Source organism: Atractosteus spatula, chromosome 17 (assembly GCF_055471065.1).
Source record: "Atractosteus spatula isolate fAtrSpa1 chromosome 17, fAtrSpa1.hap1, whole genome shotgun sequence".
NCBI classification, from domain to species: Eukaryota; Metazoa; Chordata; class Actinopteri; order Semionotiformes; family Lepisosteidae; genus Atractosteus; species Atractosteus spatula.
The window spans coordinates 8,005,092-8,024,498 of NC_142722.1; the positions used below are offsets into that span (position 1 = coordinate 8,005,092).

At 36.8% G+C, this 19,407-nt stretch overlaps 1 protein-coding gene across 1 annotated transcript in view; it reads left to right on the forward strand.

The window, feature by feature from the left end:
* Positions 1–19,407, forward strand: part of ksr2 (kinase suppressor of ras 2) — a 90,131-nt gene that overhangs the window by 44,542 nt on the left and 26,182 nt on the right. Inside the window, exons 6-9 of the mRNA XM_088935892.1 lie at positions 1,011–1,192; positions 13,382–13,451; positions 15,574–15,657; positions 18,566–18,633. Coding sequence (XP_088792018.1) covers positions 1,011–1,192; positions 13,382–13,451; positions 15,574–15,657; positions 18,566–18,633 — 404 coding nt within the window. The remainder of the gene's footprint in view (positions 1–1,010; positions 1,193–13,381; positions 13,452–15,573; positions 15,658–18,565; positions 18,634–19,407) is intronic.

Consider the following 19,407-nt stretch of genomic DNA (forward strand, 5'->3'; position numbering starts at 1 on the left):
TACTTTTTTTATATACTGTACTGTAACTTTCCAAAACCAACATATATCACTTTTTGATGCACCTCCAAACCATATTGTGACAGAAACTATTCGTACTCGCTCCATAATTATACAGTGAGACTGGGTCATGGTAACCTATACTGTAATGTACGAGATATACAGGCTTTTATATTTTCATCCATATACATCTTCTTTTTGGGGTTATTATTAGTGCTTGTAGTGTATTTGAAAACGGATACTTGTTTCTAATTGATGTACTTTAATTAAACAATGCATTGCTTCATTGTAATAATAGTAATACTAGTTCTTCGTAATAGTAGTAAAACCTGGTCTTTCAAATCCATCTCCTACAATGCTGAGAAAAATAATTATCTTCCAAGAGCTGTGGAAAATGGGCTGGTGATTTTTTTGTACTATGGATTTGTACAATATGGCAATAAAATATTTCCTAACAGTTGAATTTTTTAAGGTCTTGACGGTCTTTTGTGAAAGAACAATGTTAAGGTCAGCAAAGATTGTGAGTGCTAATCAAAAGCAAGCAGTGATACAGGGCCAGGGCATTGTAAATATGGCCAAGGACAGTCTGACTGAACCGTCTCCAGTCAGGTTAAACTGTTCTTGCAGGCCATGCGCTAATTAAGCTTTCAGCATTGTTGTGTTTCACATTGGAATGAGTCATGGCGATATGAAATAACAGCTCTTAACCACCTGAAACATGAAATGTTACATCTTTACCAATTGTTACTCAGATAGTGAATTGCTTAACTCTTTAGCTTTGGGGTTTTCAAGCAGATTGTTTACTTACAAAAACGACTGCACAACCTTATATGCCTTATAGCTGCTGTACCCCAGTCTTGCTTTATTCCTGCATTCAGTTCTGTGATGTTCATGTACAGTAGCTTATGAAAAAGAACATGCGATATTTCATGTGGTTCAATGAAGACTTTCTTGTCCCCCCTTGCGTTTATCTAGTCATGTGGTTGACACATTGTTTGATTCTCTATGTTTAGAGCGAAGAAAAAGAACAAGCCCCTGAACCTGAAGATTCACAACACTGTTGGAAGCTGTGAGAACATCCCGTCTCAGCGCTCTCCTCTGCTCTCTGAGCGCTCCCTGCGCTCTTTCTTCGTTGGCTACCCATCCTTCCTTCCCTCCACTCCCCCTGTTCACACCGAAACCACATTCTCTGCAAGTAAGTCCCCGATGAAGTCCTGTCTTCTCTTTTCTCTTTGCATTCTTGTCCAGTAGACCTTTGGATGAATGGTATTTACATAAAAAAAAAGATTTCACTCTTCAAACTGTAATTCTCGAACTCTTTTAGGCTAAATGTGCTGCTTTCTTCCCTGGAAACTAAAAATACTTGACAATTGTGCACTACTTTCATTTTAGGAAAACAGTATATATCAAGCATGGGGGTTAATTTTATTGGGAAACAGTCCCCGAGGAAGGAATTTTTAAAGTTTTATAACCGTATGTTTTAGACCACTGCTCTGAAGTGTACATCAGTCTCAATAAGGGCAAAGGTCAAAACAGAAATGTTACACATGTTAGATGTTATCTTGGACCTATTGGACTACTGAAATGAATGGAAAAATAGGACCATGCTTCCCGAATGTATGTTTCACTCTTCTGAATGACTTGCTCTGATGTATGCGAAAACTTGTACACATTTGCATTTCTAATCATTTTCTGTGGCAGCATGCCACCGCGTCCAACCTGCTAGTCTGGCATAAGCTTATTACTACACTACGGAAAACAATAAAATATCTTCCTCTCACAGAACCAGGCTCCGATGGCAGGCGATGTGAGCCGGCTCTGAATGATAGAGACAGTATCAAAACTAAAATACTGTCACTGATTCTTCAGTAACAGTAGAATGTCATAGACCTGGAGTAATACACTCTAAATGACTCAGTATTTTTATCTCACCATCTGGATTCATGTGATGACTCCAGTTTTGGATGCACCAACCCCCTCCCTTCCCCCCCTCTCCCCCACACGTCCCCCCGTCAAACCAGGGAGCGACTTCAGCAATTAATCTTTCACAAGACAAGAAGCACAACCGCGCACGTGGATGTGAGTGTGTTGGTAATGATGCTGTTTATTGAAAGCAGCCAAGTTTTGATAGCAATAACACTTGCAAAAGCATACGGAAAAAAAAAGTACAAGAGAGTGGAAATGCACTTGCAAAATCTAATTTTTAACCATCTCTGTTGAGAAGAGGCTTTGCTGATTAACTTGTGTCAATCCATTTATTTCTTGATTTTCATCTTTTTAATAGGATACATTCCAGCCTTGCAGACTGATATTAATTTACATGCAGTAAGCCTGTCTGAGCTTTCTTTATTAAGAAATCATCACTGAATATATTTAGTGATGTCAATGAAATTCCTGCAAAGCCCTCTGTATGACTATCAAAGCATTGTACAATCCATAATATGGAAAATTGCCCCTCAATGTAAAATAAATATTTCTGAATGTTAAACAAAGGAAGCCTTAAATATCAGACTCCCTATATGTTAAGTCACCTCCATGGTGACCTAATAAATCATATACAATTCCCACATCTATAAGCCCCCTCCCTAAATGCAAATAACTGTTATTTCAGCAGTATGGACCCACGCTCTAAGGTGTGGAAGGGGTATGATTCGCATATTGAGTTTTATTCGGGTAACTCACTTAGCTGAGGAAAATGACAACCCACCATTAAGATCGGGCTCTTGGACCCCCCAGATCCCTTTAATGAGGGACGAGCCAGTCTGTAAGGGTGGACGTGAAAAAGCAAACACAAGCGGGTAACCAAGAAGGGTGATATTTATTTGAAGATAAGCAGAAGTAGTTGTGACCTAATCACGAACGTTGTGAAAGACCTTCTTCCTAAAAGTGAGAAGAATGGTGTATTGTGAAATGCCTGTAAAACACATCCTCCTGTAAGTCAAGTGTTACCCCAGTGTGCAACCCCCCCATATGCATTTTAGGGTAAAAGAAGAGTTTACGTTAGTAACTTATGTTACTTGCCAAATTGTATTAGTAGTAACTGTTTTACATTTAGGAGCACTTTTACATGCTGTGGTTGAAAAGCCTTCTGTTGAAAACTATGAAGATAGAGATTAAGATGAATTCTTGTTGATACAGGGACCAGCAGCAGAATAATTTCATTCAGCAGTGTAAGTACTCTAAATAACATTACCGAACTGCAGGAGTTTTCTCTTGGGTACCAGTCAGATTCACAACAGCATTTACCAGCCCTGTTTGTCCCATCAAAGCGTATAATTTGTCTCTGCTTGGACTGTTCATGGAAGACATCAACACCCTTAATCTACTAAACCTTTTGGCCCAATAAACAATTTTAAATGTCTGTCTGGAATCGATTCTGATTTGCATTACCCTGCCTACGATGCTTAACGAGTGCGTGATTAACATGCATTGAAGCCAAGGGATTATGATTAACTTCATTCACAATCCCATTTTCAAAAATTGTATTCATCTGGCACCGCTCTGTCAGTATGAACGGGGTGAAAATGTGCAAAAGGAGGACCGCGCATCATTCTTTAAAGATGATTGCCTGGGCTAAGTTTGAAATCAAGCAACAGACGTGTTTAAACAACATTACTCTCAATGTTTTCGTAATAACACAGACAACATTTAAAGTATTGGTAGAATCATTTGTTTAAAGATTTCATGTATATATTTCACGTGCGTATATGTATTTATATACACTTTATGTATGTATTTTATGTCATTCAACATGTAATTAAATGTATAGATTCCACCTACCTATGTATTTATTTCAGCCAACATACAGTACATTATGGATTAGAAATATTCCTTCCAAGTATTTAGTTTCCTTTATTATTTGTAATTTAAGCCCCATACCATCTTTATACACTTACAAATTACAAACCCCATCATAATTTGCAATTTGACAGATTTCCTTTGGATAGAAGAAAGCTTCTTGCCATCAAGATCTAACATTTCTTTCATTTGAAGGTGGAGTGTAACACTTAATTTGGTCTGGGCTTAATTTATTTTAGAAATTCATTTACATTGTTTACATTCGTTACTATTAATATACATTGTTAATATCACTGAAGAACACCTTTGATCTTCTGACAAGGGCACTTTCTTTTGTCTGTTGCCACTAAACACAATCTTTTAGTTCTGTGTTTAGATGGGATTGACTTCAAAACTGAATTCAGTCGCAGCAGTGGGAGACAGAAACACTGTACAGGTGGCCTTGAATAGTTTAAATCTAAATTTTCACTGACAATGAGAAATACCTGCTTTTGTGATTTAGACACTGGAGCACCTGTTGTGGCTGGATAGCCTTAGGACAGAAGAACACCTGTTGCATTTTGTGTGTAGCTGTCAGATCAAACAACAAATCGGCTGATTTTTCAGTTTTACAAGTAAGACACCTGACTGCATTATCAAGCTTTCCTTCTGAATAATTTTGTCTAAATATTTTTTTTTCTTTTTGCTTCCAAGGACTAGTAGACTGCAAAAGGAGCAAGACATTTTATGCATAAATAAAAATGTTGAACAAACATTAATGTTATTTTTTTTAAACGTAAAAGGTTTGTGAACATGTAAAGTCTTACTTCAACTAAGTGGGTTGTAGAGGTGCATCTTCATCTCTCACTAAACTAGGGAGAAAATCTGCTTCTGATTTATCTAGCGCAAGTATTAATAGAAAACAGTCCAACAACTGTTTGCAGCAGTAAAGTGAGTTAAGACAAATATATTGCTTTTGCAAACATGTTTGAGTTAAAATCATTGCAGAAATGCAATTTTGAGAAACAGGTTACATTGTTTGGAAAAACTCCCCCAACTATTGACCCAAGCCTTATATTTTTTCTGGGCTTATACATGTTATTGAGATTTGATCCAATATATAGATTCCAAAGGTCTTAATAAACACACAACTGCATTTGAGACAAATTGAAAATGATTAACCTGGGAATTTTTCCTTGGCTATCAAAATACATCTTTGTGACCTTTGATCTCATATTCTTTAATAAGTGGACATTGATTAACTTCATTATTACACACTTTTTTAAGAGACTGCTTTTTTATAACATTCTCTCTCTTCACATAAATAATAATGACAATGTATATCCGGTGTTATCAGAAAAATATTGTGTATGTTTCAGTACTTAGTCGACAGAAAGATTCATTTGTAACAGTAAATCTTATAAAAGGCTTTTTGTGTAAAGTAGGAAACTACTAAGCATCTTAGATGTAAAATCAACCAAATTCAACAGTAGAAAGTATCACAACAGAGGAATCTTTGTTTCATAAAATATGAATTTATGCCTGCAGATTCTCATGATTAAATCTCAGAAGTAAGGGATGCAAGGTAGGACTACATACTGGTCAGAATGCCCACGGCAGAGTACTGTACTTACAAACACACACACTGCTACAAACAAGCACACAGGGAGTCCCAATCCAGAATCAAATCTAGAGCACATAAACTGTGAGACAGGCAGTGCCAGCCACCACTCTAATGTGGCATTTACTTAGATTGTGATTAAATTGATCATTTGTAAAGGCCAAAGCAGATGTTTATTTTGTATGAGAGGCGAGTCAGAAAACAAATACTTATGTGCTTTAAATTCTAGTCAGTTTAATTTCTTGTGTCAAAGATTACTGATTCTTCAAAATTACTTGTCTCTGTATTTCAGAAAGATTAAAAACCCTATGGTGTATGGTTACCATAGTGACAGAACCTGCTGAAGCTCCTTTATCAGAAGAATCACCCAAGAAGTTCTTGTAATAGTTAAAAGAACAGTTTAATACATAAGATGACATTCATAATATCCATCTTAGATATTACTCGAAAATATATGGGCCTTTCTTCAAGACTGAGCACTTCTGTGTAAGCCGTAAACTATCATACTGTGCCATCTAAAAGAGCATGTGTACTTGGAGACAGAAATGAAATCTGATCAATCTGTGAATTTGTATTTAGTCTTGGTTAATAAAAGAATAAAGACAATAAGATCAGCTGATTTAGCCTCTTTATTTTGCCTTTTTGAGTTTCATGATTAACTTTAACTAATTAACAGCGTTGCCAGGAGCATCTTGTATTGTTATTTGGTCTTATTAAAGACATTGATGGAACTTTTGTGATTTTCCTCTTCTAACCTTTAAGCATCTTCAGTATTCTGGAGCTCAGTGTATCTTTTTATTGTTTTCTTACCTATATTTCACATTTCATATTTCACAGTTTTCAGTCTATGTTGTGTATCCTGAACTAAAGTTTAATTGTTGAAAGTTGTCAGGAAAGCTGACAAATGACCTCAGCTGTCATTTGCCCGTAGTGAAGAAGAGAAAAAAGGTTTGGAATGATAGACAAATAATGATACCTGCATTGTCTTCAAGTGCCATCGCTGGGGAACACATTCTGTGCCCATTGTCAGTAGAGCAGGGTCGGGACTTCGGGAAATTTAACATTCACAAACTTGCTTATTTGCAAATTGGTCTATCCAACGGGCTCTGGTGTGGAAGAAAAGGAGAGTGGTACAAAACCGAGCTGAAGGTTGTTAACTGCAGCTTTGAAATTAACGGTGCAACAGACTAGGATCTCTGTCAGCAGCTCAGCGAACGGCAGGCAGGAGACGACTTCACCAGTGCACGGAAAGTTTGTTTGCCCTTTTCAAGTGGGGCGTGTTAATCATGGAGCAAGGAAGGCAGAGAGAGAAAGAGCAGGCAGCCACTGGACGCAGAGAGTGGATTAGTGTTGCTTATTTTTGCTGATGACTAAACTGTAAGTTTGTGATTACTGTAGGTTTGTTTCAGTTGATCAGTCTTATTTTAATATGCCAACATAGTCATGATCTGGAGAATTCAAAGACATTTATAGGCTATGTCAGGATTTTTGTCTTTGTGCTTGAAGATAGGGTTGTGGGTCATGACTTTTTCACAGAAGTCATGCACATTACTAAAAAGAAATCTATCACTAATCCTCACAATAGTGAGGGAGGGTTTGGACATCCTTATCCTCACAGCTAGGCTGCCATTCTCTCAGCTAGGCAAGTCACTCCAAATACTCTCTACATATTTTGTCTCATTTATTAGGATCTAACCAAACTTCTGAACTTGCTTTTAGCAAAAATGCTCTTTTGTCTTCATTTTTTGCTGCAGCTACCATATGTTAATTTTGAATCTGGTCCATTCGGCCATGATATAGTCTTAAGTTATAGGAGGTGGAATTCAGTTAGAGCAGGCTTTTAGCTGAAAGATTTATTTCTGATAATTTGGCATTATGCAGAAAGAAGCCTCTTGATGATAGGTTTGCTGATTAGGATGTGTTGCCAGTTGAGTTGCGTATGCATCGCTGTAGTAACCATGTGATTGTGCAAATAATTTTGCTTTTGCTCCCTCATGGTTGCAAAAACATACACAAGCCATATAGTGTGCTGTCATATTGAGCAACATGTGATTGAATCTTCAAGGTTTAAAAAACCTTTCCTCTTGGAATGCAGGGACAAGAAAATTTGATTTGCCTGTAATATTGAAATTTACCAACCTGAATAAAATGGAAGGTGTATTGCTTTAGAAAATATCATGCAAAATACTTTTTTTATTTATATGGAAATCCTTCTGGAATTCCTCTATGTTTGGGCATGTTAAAAGCACAATGTGTCTATTTTCAAAGAACTCTGAGCAAACAGACTGTTGCATTCATTAAGTGTGTTAACTTTTAAGGTGTCACGTTATTGTGAAAGAAGGTTCTAAATATTAGAAAACACTCAAAATTCTTTTGAGATTACACTTAGAGTTCAAACTATGTTTTTGCATGGTTGCTTTATTTATATTGTGAATTAATTTAATTCATTTAGCAAAATAAATGAGTTAAGAAAATCCAGGAGTTAAGAAAATTAAGCAAAATAAAAAGAACAATCCTAGAAAATAACGCATTCAGTGCCAAACAACAAATGCTTAGAAATAGCAAAAGAGCATTTATAGTATATTGAGTGTCCAGTAATGTCTTCATAGACAAACACAATTTATACTTGCACATACAGTATAATGCTCAATTAAGTACCTATACAAGAGCAATGGTTCACCAAATTCTGCCAAATTCTGTAGATACTCACTATTCATGGCAGAAGTACTATATGCTTCTTTCTCTGTTTTATCATGATTATATATTTCTAATATCTAATTTGCAGGATGATTATAGTTCATGCACTGGATGTATCCGAATTGCTCACATTGAAGATTCATGAGAGGCAGAAAGTGATGGGACTGACTGAATTCTGTGCGTTTCCATAGAAACTCTACAAACTGGAGGGCTTGGGTTAGGCTAGGTGCTATGTGTCACATAATAATAATGCAAGGTTGCGGGAAAATAAATAGTAAATCATGCACTACTGGTTACGTCACCTGATATGGCTTTGTGAGTATGAATTTAAAAATGTCATCGAGCATATCTCAAGAGAGGAAAACAATGCAGATGGGAAGTGTGGTTTCTCAAAGGACTGTTCCTCAGCTCAAGTGCTCTCAGAAAGATGATAACAATCCACCTTCATCTAAAATTCAAAATACTACCTCTCTAATGGACAACGGAGGTCTTAGTCATAGGTTCAATTAGCGAGAAAACAAAATAACTTAATAGGGCTTGAACATTCTTTTTGTCTGTCAGCTAAAAGGTATTGCTAATTTCTTTCAATCTCTTTTCTTAATTAAAGCAATTAACAGTCAGTCATGCTATTATTTTTTGAGAGCAATGCTTGTTTGATATGGCGTAAAAGAAATATGAGATTTTGTGGAGGATTGGAAGAGAATAATGAAATCCCTTACTCCACCCTGTAGTTTCAAATAACTTACTACAATTTATGTGATACATAACATAAGACAACATTGCTTATAATTGCACCAAACCTTGTATTTATCTGTCAGACAAAACATGTACCGTATGTTTTTACTGTTTTCTGAAATGTCAGTCAACTTTATTAATTTAATTTCATGTAGAAATTCTCCATCTCATACAAAATATGTGTTGTCACCTGGAATCCAACCACAGAGTAAGTTTAGTCCAACAAAGTGGAAAGACAGGGTAGACAACACAGTGGTCAGCATTGCTGCCTCAAAGTGCTTGGGCCCTGGGTTCAGTTCCAGACCTGAGGTACTATCTGCCTGAAGTTTGTGTCCTGTGTCCCATTCAGGGTAGATTCCTGGGCTCTGGCTCCCCTGCTACCCTGAAATGGGATAAAGCAGCTAGAAAATGGATAGAAGGAAATACAGAGAACAAATGTCTAACTTTCCTATGTGTGTGGGAAAGCTTTTATGCAACTGCTTTGTAAATATACAGAGAGCTCTGTGTTGCACCCCCCCCCACACACAAAGGCCTGTGAAAATTTGTTTGTTTGGTCTATTAACCTCCAAGTGTTTTCTTTACCCATGGAGCTCTAAAGGGAGGTAAACTAATAGATGTGATAAACCACATGAATAATTTAAGGTGTCGCTTCATGTATATTGGTGAGAGTTAGTGGTGGCGCATTTGAAGATCGTGCAATAAGAGGAGCTATTTTCAAGGTAACATCATGGCTCTGCATAAACAGTGAGTCAAATCCCATTAGAGCCCAGCTATTAAAAAATGTGATTTATAGCCACTACCTACGCAAAATAAAGAACCATTCTAAAGAATTTTAGGGGAATCACTTGCGATCTAATTTAAATAATCTTGTCAACAAAGGTTAAAGAGATCCCCATTCACACTCAACACCCAGCAAGCTTTAAGAACTACTGCAAGACATCCCTTTGCTGCTGTATTCTAGGCCTTTAACAATTAATTGTACAGCAGATTATAATTATAATGGGGCTAGTGTTCAGCAAGGCCCTTTTAAGGTTTTATCAAATTGTATTACCAGTAACTAATGGAGAGTCAGGAAGTCTGGTGGCATTCAGTGCCAAACATATTAGTGCCCAATAATCACGCATAAAATTTGGGAATCAGACTTTGCACAGTATTTCAGCATCAGCACTAGCAGCCAGTGGTTAGGGGCTTGGGACAATATTTAAAAACTGCAAGAGCATATCCTAACCAGGGAGGAGTTTCATTAAAATCCTGGTTTCCCTAGACTCTCTATTGCAATTACTGACATTAATTTGAAGGTATAAGCACTGTTTCAGACTCATTACGTTTATGTTAATACTAAATAATTCATTCTGTTAAAGTGCATACTATAAGTATACTATTGTTTTTGTGTATATAATAAGACAATTTCAACATGAATCATTCACTCTAACCTCTAATTATTTTTTAATGTGTGATGAAGTGTTTGTAATGATTTATATTCAATGGATAAGGATATCTAGTGAAGACACAAACTTGCATGTATTATTATTGTTGTTCAATGTAATATTATTTGTTAGGGTTAGGAAGGGTTAGTTATTTATTAAATGTTATTATCATTACACAATTGTATACACAAATGTATCATGCATTCATTATGAACAAACCGTATGGACAGAAACGAACACTCATGCACAATAAAAAAACAATCATACAAATATTACAACAGAAGTAAGAAAGGTGTGTATTAATAAGGATCAAATGAAACATTGACTTGCTGTGAGAGCAATGTGGTGTATCATGTATATCTATTTTCTTAGCTTCCTCCCACTGCTACAGCTTATGCTCTTGTGAGCTGAACGATTCCTTTCTTTTGAGATTAATGCTGTACTATCAAAATCTCCTCAATATTGCTTCAGGACTCCTAAACATTGGGCTACCAGCATTTTTCCCCCTCATTCATGAGTGATGAATGCCCAACAACTAACTGGCTTCATAAAGTGGCTAATGTTTGTGAAGTTAGTGTATCACCTCCCACTCTGCGGTTACTGGTTTCACACAAACACCTGATTTCGGTGTACAGGGCACTGATTTTGGTCTTTGTGCAAGCCTCCATCTCCAGGGCTAGTCTAATGTTTTGCATGGGGTCTTTGTCCTTGCACCCTGGCTATCAAATTCTGGCCTACCCTTTTCACATCTGTGTAACAAAAGTCTTTGTCTAAAAAAAGAAAAATGCTTTTGAAATGCTCACAGTATGTTTCTGTTTTTATTTGTGGTAAACCCTCTTGACTGACAATATTTTCACTGAGAAAGGTGAACTCCTAATAGTGTTTGTTTTTCAGAACAGTGCTGAGAGTTCCATTAAGTGTAATGCAAAGTGTACTCTGCTTATATTGGCACACATCATTTATATTAATGTGATTTTGTGTCAGTCACATTTTTTTCTGTTGCTATTCAGTCATAAGCATTAAGACTGGAGTAATTTTAAGAAGCTGCAATATTCTTGTGCAGTGGCTTTGATCGCCATCTGATCCTTCTTTTTCTTGAATGTAAGATATCAAAAAGAATATATATTTTATAACTGAAAAGCAGGAATTTAGTGTTTTGTGGCTGCTTGAAAACAGTTTCTGTATGAGAGATTTAGTACACCAATTTCAGCTTTGACTGTGCCTAAAACCTAGGAGAAATCTAATAATTTAATACATTTGGATATGTCAGGATCTACGGTATTAGATCGTGAGAATGTAATGTAAATTACAGTTCTATTGCAAATCAACTAAAATTCATTTATCAACTAAAAATTAACTAAAGCTCATCAAAAGCCAGTTGTACTGCATGTTCAGTATGTTTTATTTTTGTATTTAAACAATAAATTAAATTTAAGATTTGTGTACTTACAATATTGTATGTACAGTATAAATAGAATATTGTATACATAAATAGAATACCTATCAAAATATATATGTTTGAGAAATACTGGATGTTCAGATGAATGCCAGTTATACAGTAGGTTACTTATGAAACCTCTTTCAGCTTTGATAACCTTGAGGAGGAGTATCCTGTATCTTGTATACAGCACCTCTTCAGGTCCCCCATATCACCAGGTCTGTACTTGTGATCTGCTTCCTTCAGTTCATACCTTAAATGTTCTGTGATTACATATCAGGAACATTGATTTTTGTGCTTTCTTTTAACCACATTGGCACATTGAGCTTAGTGCAGGCTTTGAAAATTAAGGCTAGCACAAGCTGGGAGCACAATGCAGGTGCGACTGTTAGCAATTGAAATAGGGCGATTTAACAGTCAGTGAAGACATGAGTCAGGTAGCATGTATTCCAGGCTCAGGGGGAACAGGAGCAAAAAGCAAATCACACCTCCAGCCTGAAAGTCAAGCACATACTGTGAGCTGAGCTGTAATTGGAGACTAAATATAAGTGGACTGGTTGAAGCTTCTTCCTCAGTCTTGAGCAGGCCCCTAGAGGTGGTAAGAGAATGAGTAAAACCGATTTCTGTGGAAAGGAAGGAGAGGGTGTGAGGGGGTATGGGAAATCTAGTGGATGGGACTGAAGCTGGGTAGGACAGCGGTAGGCAAGGACAAGGTTGTGAATGGGATACATATGGCAATATGGAGAAAGTAGTGAGCCTGAGCTAATGGCATAGCCTGAGTTGCATAATACCAGCAGCAATATCATCCTGCAGCTCATAACTGGCAGCCCACTGAAGCTATGCAGGTGTGAGCCCGGTCAGTACCTGGACAGGAGACCTCCTGGGAAAAAACTAAGGTTGCTGCTGGAAGGGGTATTAGAGGGGCCAGTAAGGGGTGCTCACCCTGCAGTCTGTGTGGGTACTAATGACCCAGCCTAGAGGGGGACACTACACTGTGAAAAAAGGTGCCGTCCTTTGGATGAAACATAAAGCCGAGGTCCTGATTCTCTGTGGTCATTAACAGTCATTAACTCTAGAGTAGGAGTGTTACCCCAGTGACCTGGCCAAATTTCCCCCTGGCCTTTACCAATCAATCATGGCCTCCTAATAATCACTATCTATGAATTGGCTTCATCACTCTGTTCTCCTCCCTACTGATAACTGGTGTGTGGGGAGCGTTCAAGCGCACTATGGCTGCCATCACATCATCCAGGTGGATGCTGGACTTTGGTGATGGTGGAGGGGAGTCCCCATTACCTGTAAAGCACTTTGAGTGGAGTGTTTAAGGAATTATTATTATTATTATTATTATTAATGGAGTACAATGAGAAAAGCATGTAAAGATTGATAAACAACTCAAATACATTTACAACATTTATTTAAAACACATGTACAAAGTATGAACACAATTTGAACATTGATTACTTACAAATATATTTTATCATCCAGACATTAATGTACTGTATTAATGATACATGATGCCTGATGATGATTTGCTAAATCAGTCTTTTTGTGACGGGGTATGAATGATTTGGAGCCTAATCTAATAATTTTTCTAATGCATTTCAAAATAAGACATCATTTTCTTCAAATAGGTAAAGAATCTCTTCCCTCTCTGATCTAACGATTTCCTTACTATCTTTTCTGCAGACACACTTTCAGTGCCTCGATGGTCCCCACAGATACCCCGCAGAGATCTGGGAAACTCAATTAAACACAGGTAAAAATCTACCTAATACGAGCTCTCCTCACGCAGAATGTCAGCAAATTTAAATGCTAAATTTGGGTTCATTGTTTTTCTCTATTCTCAGTTCGGTGACTCCAAATGACTTTAATGGACATGAACAGTTTTGAAGTATTTTACAGTGAAGAAAAGAGCGTGGTTCTTTTTCCACTAATATGCTATATGTAAATTTCCCTTTAGGTGTGTTGCCTGCTGACAGTCTTTCATCCTACACCCACAGATATCCAGTTCAGAAAGCAGAGGATTGAGGCTGTTCTGCTGCCTCAGTTGTTGGCCAGTATTAATAATCACATGTGTAATTCCCATTAAATTGTACCACTTACATGCTTTGTAGAATTCAGGGAACAGTTTGTGGTCAGACTCTTGAGGTTGAGGGTGGGACAAAAAGGACATTTTTGTTCTTTCTTTGGAAAATATAAAATGTTCTATTAGCTTGATGTCCATTTAGATTGTCTTATCTTTACATGAAAATAAATTATATGCTCTGTTTAACTGTTTCTTCAGTGAGATAAAGTAAATGAAGAGTGTGGATACTTATGATAGTAATATTGAGTACAGCATTTTTCATAGTGTATTTCGCCAGATCAATGCTGTTTATGATTAAAATTAAAAATTGATTAATTGATCAGTTGAATAAAAAGTTCTTTATAGTGTAATATTGTTACAATTAGTTTAAATGCTATGGTGCTCTTGTAAATATTTCAATAGATAAATTAAATTTTAAATTAAGTTAGATCGTGAATGTGAGGAATACTATGCCAAATAAATAAAATATAATATGTACAGTACTTTTAATAGTACTTATGTACTATTTTTTCTTTATTTGGGGAAAATTCTGTTTTCCAGGGGAGGTACAATTATATACTTGTATGTTTCTCTTCATTCTTAGGTAAAATTGAATTTATAAGTATGGTTCACAGATAATTTGGGTCCATTTATAATGTTATTGTATTGCACCCCCATGATAATGACATCACTACACCCAAGTGCTATTGAATCTTTTTGGAATCCATTGACATTTAAGTTGAACAAGTTTAATGGATTGCATTGCACACATCATACTGCTTTGGCTGTTACAAAAGAAACATATCTTTTTCATTTTTGGATGAAATTGTACTGAATACAAAACCAGACTAGCAGGGAAGAAGAAATAAGCGCAAGTTGAAAAAGTGGTCTGGTTCACTTTAGTTTTGTCATGTCATCTGTTTTAATATCATTTCCGAGGAAAAAAATAAAGACTTTTAAATTTTGTTATAACTGTGAAGAGGTGAAATGGAGGGTCTAATGAAGATACTTTGTTCTGTCAAACAACATTTGTCATTCTCTATTACCAGCTGGCCTCAAATAGCATTTAGGTGACTGATGGTAAATACACTAGAATCTTGTGCTGTCACTCAGGCATTCTTGAACTGAGGTGCTGAATGTAGTTTATAGCTGAGCACAGTTTAAATGTGTTTGTAATGGAGTTTGTGCGTGGATGGTAAATACTTTTGAAAGACCTTTACTTTTGTTTATTAGCCTGTGCAGTTGCCCTTGCTGATTGTTCCTAAATTATGATTAGATGTCTTTGATTGGACTGTTCGTGCAGTTTAAGGATAAAACTGGAATTAAATTACATAGTAAACCAGATATGAACTATCATGCTGAAAGCAAGCGAGTTAAATATTTAAAAAGGATATCTGCTGAGGATAAAACTAAAGCTATGGCGTTATGTTTCTTTATTTCTCCCTCTGCTGTATTTTACATAATAATAACAATTATTAACATTTGCATTATGTTTTATATAATCACAGCTCGGTATCTCTTTATCTTTGACTTTATATCTTTGACTTTTACATCATCTTCTGCCCATGTACTGGAAAATAATGTTTTGTAAAATGCTAAAACATGTTTCACTCCGGGTCACTCTGTGTCAAATTGCAGAAATAATTTTCTACCCAATGTAGTGGGATTAGGAAAGAGGACACAACTGCACATGATACAGTAGTTTGGTGTTTTGGTGAAATACGTCTGATGACATATTACTGAATTTGATTAACACACTTCTTCAGCTGTACCTCTTGACTGGATGTTTCTCTTGTTTCTCTTTTTCTTGCAGATTTTCCACCAAATACTGGATGTCTCAGACATGCACAGTATGTGGAAAAGGAATGTTGTTCGGACTAAAATGTAAAAACTGCAAGTATGTCCCTAATTTCTTTCCTGTCTTGAATGGAAAGCTATAATTCAGCAGAAAAGATTTGTTTTATTAGGCAGACAGTCTCCTAGGCTGTTTTCAAATGTCAAATCTGTGTTTTTTTGTCTTCTGAAAGTTGTTGCAAGTTTATGAAAAGACAAAAATGTTGGGCATTCACTCCTTTCAGAACTTTATGTATGTTTCCATTTGTGTTGAGACATTTTACATATGAAAATTTACTGAAGGAATTGAAATGAGACCTTAAGGTATCTCAGTAATGACATGCATGTGAGATTATAGAATTTATGTAAAAATGCCCTTGATGGATACAAACTCTGAAGTGTGGAAGTGCAGGTTAACACAAAGATGAAGGGTTCTTTTCTTCCCTAACTGATAGGCTATTATTGAGGGTCATTCACCATCATTTTGAAGAGAATCCATGCATGCATGGCCTGTCATATTCTCATCCTCCGTCTTAGCTCTGCTCTCTAAGAGGTGGCAGCTGAAGAAAGGCATTCATTAGCATCACCTGCACGAGTAGTCTCATGTCATGCAATGATACTAAAGCCAACTAGATGGCATAAATGTTTCCTGTTTCATGTATTCCTAGGTGCAGAGGTGACATTCATGCTTGGATCTAGTTTCCCACTGTCTTGGCTGCCTTTATTCTCATGTTAAAGGATGCAAAGCAGGGCCTTACAGTTTCCATGAAGGATAGCAGTCCTCGTGCTCTTCTTTAGTTCATATGAGTGATGTTATAGGGCATAGAGCCTCGAGCTCCGTCGAGTGTCACATTTCATCAGGTTTTATCACATTCTTTCTCACGAGCACTTTCCAACATGAGTTTTAGACTGGAAAAAATCTGGAAAGAAAACAAAAGTTGATAGGTCAAAGGTCCGATGGAATAAAAAACCAGATGAGAGCTTTTTTTTTGATGAGTGAAGACTTTGATCTTCTTCTTCTTTGCATTTTCCCACTTATGTGGGGTCTGCTTGTTTGCACCGATTTTTCCAGTTCGTACGGTCTGCGGCGTCTCGGCAGGTGACTTTTGCGAGGCGCGTGTCGTCTTTCAGCCGATCCAGCCAGCGCGTGAATGGTCGTCCACGGGGCCGGCGGCTTTCCACGTTCAATTCGAGGGCGGTCTTTGCCATTGATGTGTCATTGCTGCGGAGCACATGTCCATACCATCGCAGGCGCCATTCCCTCATTTTCTCAGTGATTGGGGCGACTTTGAGTGTTTTTCGCACCCCTTCATTCATGACATGGTCTAGTCTTGTCAAGCTGAGGGTCCATCGCAGCATCTTCATTTCCATCGTATGGAGTGCCTGTTCATGTTAAAAAACTTTAGGGTGAAGGGTGAAGACTTTGATCAACTGTTAAGATATTCTAGTTTTAAGGTGAAGCATCAGAAGTTGTGTTCTTTTGGTTTATAATGTAGCAGCACAACCTTTCCAGTGACATCCCCAACATTATAATTTGTGACATGCCCATGGGCATATCGTAATGTAGGCAGGTCCTGGCCAACCAATACACCTCCTGAACTGGTTGGGTGACTGAAGAGCACCTCTTTCCCGCGAGGAATCTGTGGAGTGTGTTCCCTATCGGTGCTGTGCTCTCACAAGTGTAGATGAGCCAGCTGTGATATTACTGATGTTTCTTGTTGTCTTGTTGGCAGTGGAATAAGTACCGTGAAATAAGTAGGAACATAGGCCTGTTTTGGTCTAACAGTGTAAAGAAGAAGCATAATGGCTTTTTAGTGTGCCACTGTTGACTTGGAATTTCAAAAAGTAACATGGAAATATTCAATGCAGTAAACTTTCAAAGCGTTTCTGATTCACCGTATATATCTACACAATTTAAAACGAATTAACTGAATAAATGACCCATCCCCTGAAAAGCAAAAGCTAATAGTTTCTGTATTCCCTTTTGTGTGTGTTACATTAAACCAGCGTCATCTTGGGTTTAATACGTTTTTCAGCAAGAGCTAAAACTCTTCTAAAGCAATTTTATCTTACAATACAATAAAAACTTTGAAACAAATTAGGAAAAGATGTCATGGATCTGTTATTAGATATAGGCCATGGTTAATAATACAGTTTGCTGGATCTTCAATCAGTGGAAAAATACCTTTTACACACAGTGTGATGTTTTTTAAATTGAGAGAGTCATATCTTTTCAATAATAGAAAATGTAATAAATTAAATTAGCCGTTACAAAGGAGATGTTTCTCAAATCCTGTTTTAATAAAGCACAAGTTAGGTGTTTGAGGAGTCATATATTTATTAGAATTATAGTTGGTATTGCCCTCTAGAGTCTATAAATATTGCTAGCATGCTAATTACAATCTGGAAATAATTTTGTCATTACTTTAACAAGAGATATTATATTATAGTTACATCCGTCTGAATTGGTAATACTAATTTCCAAGTAAAGGTATTATTGGGTCTGTTGTGTTTATTTATCTTGCAGAGAAAAAGCTTTTCATAATTCTTACCTAATGAGCAACAGCTTTTGGCTTAAGGCACAGTCACATTTTCAAACAGATTGAACATGTTCCTACTTCACTGCACAGTGTTATAAAGGCAAACATTTCTGTCAGCATCAGTATTTTTATAATCTGTATTTGGAAAATCATCTTTAGTTTTATGTTTATTGATTAGCCTCCATTTATCAATTTAATTCTTTTTTAGTTTTGTAACCATTATGCTATCTTCTTACTGTAGAGTAATTATACTTGTTTCCTAAGCTCTGTAATTCAGGCACATAACTGTTAAGTTATATTTTGTTGCTATGGCAAAAACTGTAAAAAAACGGTTGTACCTTTACCACTAATAACCTTTGAGAAACCACAATTCTTTCTAAATGTTTATTTGCTTAGTTATAAAAAGAGTAATATTTTAATTTTGTTTTTTAGGTTGAAGTGCCACAACAAATGCACCAAAGAAGCCCCACCTTGTCATTTACTTATTATTCATCGTGGAGGTATGAGGGGCTGTTCAAATACAGCACAAATAAGCACCACGGGTTTCTGGCTTTAGGGTTGAAAAGAAACATTCAGCTCACCGCGCTTTCAAGTGTTTTTCTCATCAGGAGAGAGTGACTGATGTGATAACAAACTGTTAGGGGTCTGACAGGGAATTCCTCTTAAAAACTCTTCCTCCAAATCAATTACAGTGAACTGTAACTCCTGCCTTGTTTAGTAAACAGCAGTTCTAAAGTGTCAGATACCAAATGTGAATAACCCACTATGATATCTAATTGGAACTAATTAGTCTTGCTTTGTAACCCCTGTGGACTAAGCCTGATCTTAGTTTTGCCAATATTGAGCTTTTTAAGACAGGTCTTTCAATGGAGAAACCACATAAGCATGACATTAATTTTTATTGCCAGTACGTAAAAGCACATTGTACACAAAATTAATCTTGCAATGTGTGTGTTGTACTAATCCGTACAGTCATGTGTGAACAGTGACATAAGGAATGGATGTGCGTCATGAATTCTGATGTTATAGCATACGGCCTGATAACCGCTGGTAAAAGAGCAAGCGTTGGTTTGTTTGGTGTTGTTGGGACTTATTGTCTCTTGTGTCTAGTACTTTATGCCACATTTCAAAATCAGCTTTAACCAACAGACGCAGTTATGTGCCAAAAGCATAAGTGCAAGTAAAAACGGTCAAGTGGGTGGAAAAACAATTATTGAAAATTACATTCAGACGCACCTGCATTCCTCATCCGCTTGGCTATCAGAAGCTAGCAT